This window comes from Limulus polyphemus, unplaced genomic scaffold, assembly GCF_000517525.1.
Source record: "Limulus polyphemus unplaced genomic scaffold, Limulus_polyphemus-2.1.2 Scaffold7412, whole genome shotgun sequence".
Taxonomy (NCBI): Eukaryota; Metazoa; Arthropoda; class Merostomata; order Xiphosura; family Limulidae; genus Limulus; species Limulus polyphemus.
In genome coordinates this window covers 35,111-39,325 of record NW_013673022.1, presented here as the reverse complement: position 1 = coordinate 39,325, position 4,215 = coordinate 35,111, and the positions used below count along the sequence as shown (strand labels likewise).

Sequence of the window (4,215 nt, the reverse complement as noted above, 5' to 3'; positions counted from 1 at the left end):
CTCAATGTTATCATTGTTGGCGTCACCAAAGGAGGAACTCAACAAACTGGCCATGTATGTTTTTAGCTCCTGCAGGAGAACTGTATATATATAAGCCAAGGAAAACCTTACTAGAGTTTGAATACTTTCAACTTGTGCATAGGCAGAAGGAGAATGGACATCTGGAGAACACGAGCCTCCATGGACATGATGACCACCTTAATGGCCATCGAAACAAACCACAAGTATTTATTACATAAATTGCCAGTAATGTAAAAAATAATGGAGCTTAATCATTATGATAAAGAAATTTTGAACACAAACGTGTAATAAATATGTCGATATCCATACACACAAATATACACACCATATGTAGTACATGTAATTAGGTAAATGCTTACAATAATGATGTAAGAAATTACACGATTAATTTTAAAAACACTTCATTGCATATATTAAATTAAAACTAAGGCTTACGAAGTTATATGCTATTAGAAGTGTTTTTGGCCACAACCAGAATAACCATGTCTAACTTGATCGAATCAGATTTAAACTTATATAAAAACATCACTCAACACAAGTCTTGAAATTATCCAACAATTGTAAATATGATTTATTATCTTAACCCTCTTAATAGCAGGCCCAATCCCACTTTTGTTTAACTTCGATAGATCTATATCTAGCTTTCATTTCTATAACTCTAGGGACAACTTTACCCAGTGGCTTCACAATGTTTTATTACATACCTCAGGTTTCCCATTATTCAGATAAAGGTCTGCTACGTGGGTAGGAAGAATGTTAATTAACAAAAACCTATTTACTGTCTTGATGTCTTTCACTCTTTCTCTCTCACTAGCCAGACATCGTTTCATCAAAAAGTCCAGGCGACAAAGGTACTCTACCTGAAGAATTAATGATAAGTACTATTTCAGTGTAAAGGTTATATTGAATACTGTACTGTACCTAAAGAAATCACATTAAAAACTGCTTAACTATAGAAGCCATACTGAAGAAGATTTGTTAAGTGACAAAGGTAGTCCACTTAAATAAATACCAACAAAAAGTGTTTGTCATCTGGTTAGCCCTTTTAGCAGTCCCTTTTAAACGTGTAAGATCCTGCTATCGCTACGTCCGAGAAAGTCCTAGTAATGGAGAGCCCAACGTGGCTCATTACCCTTTTGATGCCTGTAAGTGCTCTAGTGGCTCTCGATGTTACCGCTGTTGGTGGTGTCACCCAAGGAGGAAGTCAAGAAACTGACCAGATATGTTTTTACCCCCTGCAGAAGCACTGTATATATAAGCCAAGAAAAACCTTTCTAGAGTTTGGATATTTTCAACGTGTGGGTAGGCAGAAGCAGAATGACCACCTGGAAGACACGAGCCACCATGGAAATCCAGACAAACCACTTCCACCATCACCAGTAAGGGGTTTCACTGTGAACGAGGCAGTATGGATGAGCAGGACCAGCTTCCCCTAGGATGAGAAGGACCACCTATGCATTAGTCACTTCTGAAATTCCATTGGTTTTGCTTGTCTTCATGGCAATTATTCTCATTTATTATGCAAGACATTATATTTTTCTTTGCTAAAGAGTTGTGGTGTGTAATTGTACGTAGGAACAAAGGATAGTGGTCCACAAATCCATTGAAATACTTTCATTCTTGTTGCCTTTGTGTAGTTGTTGTCCTGTAGCAGATTGTTTCTATTTTGCTTGTATGTTGCTGCAAGTTCTCCATTTGTGTCAAAATAGGTCGTTGATTGCAATGTCTTTTGCTGGTCAAGTGGGTAATATCTAGAGGTTACAGCCTTTGTCTGTTGTAGGAGAACAACCAGTTATCTGGTAATCATCTCATCTCTGGCTGAAACTAAGGCGTGTTTTTAACACATGTTTAGTCAGAATAGATTTACAGAGATTTCTGTAAAGATATTTTTCTCAAGAGAAGAAAGCTGTCAATCTATTAACCAATCCAATTGATTGCTAAACGTCCACCCAAGTAAACACATTGTTGTTCTCTTTTTACTTTGTCTTTTAGACAATGATTTTGTTACACTTTACATCACAAGTGTCTAGACTATTTATTTTCAAAAAATTAAACTCAGTTATTTAGTTTACTTGAGCATATAAACACATACATATAATTCTGTGTAACAGTGGTTGATAATCACTAGAAACATAGACCTATATTAAACAAAGAACCGGAAACTCGCTATAAGTCTTCATCGATAACCACAAGAAACCTAAACCTATACTAAACGAAAAACTGGAAACTCTATAAGTCATGGTCTCTAGTTTCTTGTGGTTATCAACCAAGAGTTATAGCGAGTTTCCAGTTCTTCGTTTAATATAGGTCTAGTTTCTTGTGGTTATCGACTAAGACTTATAGCGAGTTTCTGGTTCTTCATTTAATATAGGTCTAGTTTCTTGTGGTTTTTGGTTCTTTATTTAATATAGGTCTAGGTTTCTTGTGGTTGTTGACCAAGACTTATAGTGAGTTTCCGATTTTTCATTTAATATAGGTCCAGGTTTCTTGTGGTTGTTGACCAAGACTTATAGTGAGTTTCTGGTTCTTCGTTTAACATAGAAGTGCGAGTTTTCGGTTTTTCATTTAATATAGGTCCAGGTTTCTTGTGGTTATCGACAAAGACTTATAGTAAGTTTCCGGTTCTTTATTTAATATAGGTCTAGGTTTCTTGTGGTTGTTGACCAAGACTTATAGTGAGTTTCCGATTTTTCACTTAATATAGGTCCAGGTTTCTTGTGGTTGTTGACCAAGACTTATAGTGAGTTTCTAAGTCTTACGCCAGTTGTCCCTCTGGGTTCTTTAATTATATTAACCAGAGTAATGCAGCATGGTCTGTCCTGATGGTAAACCTAGCCCCATAGAGGTAAGGATGGAAATATGTCAGACTCTTTACTATAGCAAGGATTTCCCTCCGTGTTACACAGTAGTTCCTCCCCAGTCTACTCAGGACCCTACTGAAGTAGGCCACCACATGTTCGTTTTCACCCACTTTCTGACACAACACTCCTCCAATTCCGACATTACTAGCATCACAATCCAGAATGTACGGCAGCGAGGGATTTGGAAGCTTTAAAAGTGGAGCTGACCCCAATTTTTCTTTCAATATCTTAAAAACAAGAAACTGTCCATTCCAACTTCTGTCCTTTTTTTGTCAAATCATGTAGTGAAGCAGCTATAGTTGCAAAGTCCTTCACAAACTTCCGGTAATAGGTACAGTCCCAAGTAACTTCTACACTCTCCCACTTTGTCTGGTGTTGGCCAGTTATGCACTGATTTTACCTTGTCAGGATCATTTCGCACACCATGATCACTTACAATGTGGCCCAAGTAAAGCACCTCTTTCTGGAACAAGTGGCGTTTCTTGGGATGGAGTTTGAGGTTTGCTGCTTTCAAACGCTTGAACTCTAGCCAGGACATTTCCTCATCAATCGTTGTTGCAAACACAATGACATCATCCAGGTACACTATGGCTATCCTCCATTGTAGGCCTTCCAGTATTCTTTCCATCAGCCTCTCAAATGTTGCTGGAGCATTTCAAAGATCGAATGGCATCACACAGTATTACCAGAGACCTTGGCCATAACCAAATGCAGTCTTAGGTTTATCTGCTTCAGCCATTTTCACTTGATGGAGACCCGACATTAAGTCCAGAGTTGAAAACCACCTGCCTCCACTTAGGACATCAAGAGTATCACCAATTCTTGGCCGTGGGTATGAGTCCTTTTCCGTTATACTGTTAAGAGCCCTGAAATCCACACAGCAATGTTGGGTCCCATCCTTCTTCTGGACTAACACGACGTGAGCTGACCAGGGACTATCTGATTTCTCGACTATCCCTTCTTTAATTAGGCCATCAATGACCTTCTCTGTCTCTTGTAACTTTGTCGGAGCTATTATCCTTGGACAGATCTTTATTGGACGGTGATTGCCTGTGTTTATTTTGTGCTCCACAAGGTCTGTGCAGCCCAGGTCATGATCTCCTTTTGAAAAGACGTCTGTATAAATCGCCCAACAATGCCCCTTCTTTAAGTGTCTGTTCACATTTAGAGAAATTAGCCACTGTTATGGGTACTACTTGATGACCTGCCACAAGTGGCTTTCTAATCTTCACGTCTGCTGGCCTGGATGGGTCTTCCACTGCTTCCACAAGCATCGAGCTTCCTTGGGGATGTTCTTTTATTCTACCCCAAATTATCTTCTCTGACGTAGGGG

At 38.8% G+C, this 4,215-nt stretch overlaps 1 protein-coding gene across 1 annotated transcript in view; it reads right to left on the bottom strand.

Moving 5' to 3' along the window:
• Positions 1–704: 704 nt before the first annotated feature.
• Positions 705–4,215, bottom strand: part of LOC111089801 (adenylate cyclase type 2-like) — a gene marked incomplete at its 5' end in the record, with an annotated part of 37,452 nt that continues 33,941 nt past the window's right edge. Inside the window, one exon of the mRNA XM_022402907.1 lies at positions 705–881. Within this exon, the coding sequence (XP_022258615.1) occupies positions 705–881 (177 nt within the window). The remainder of the gene's footprint in view (positions 882–4,215) is intronic.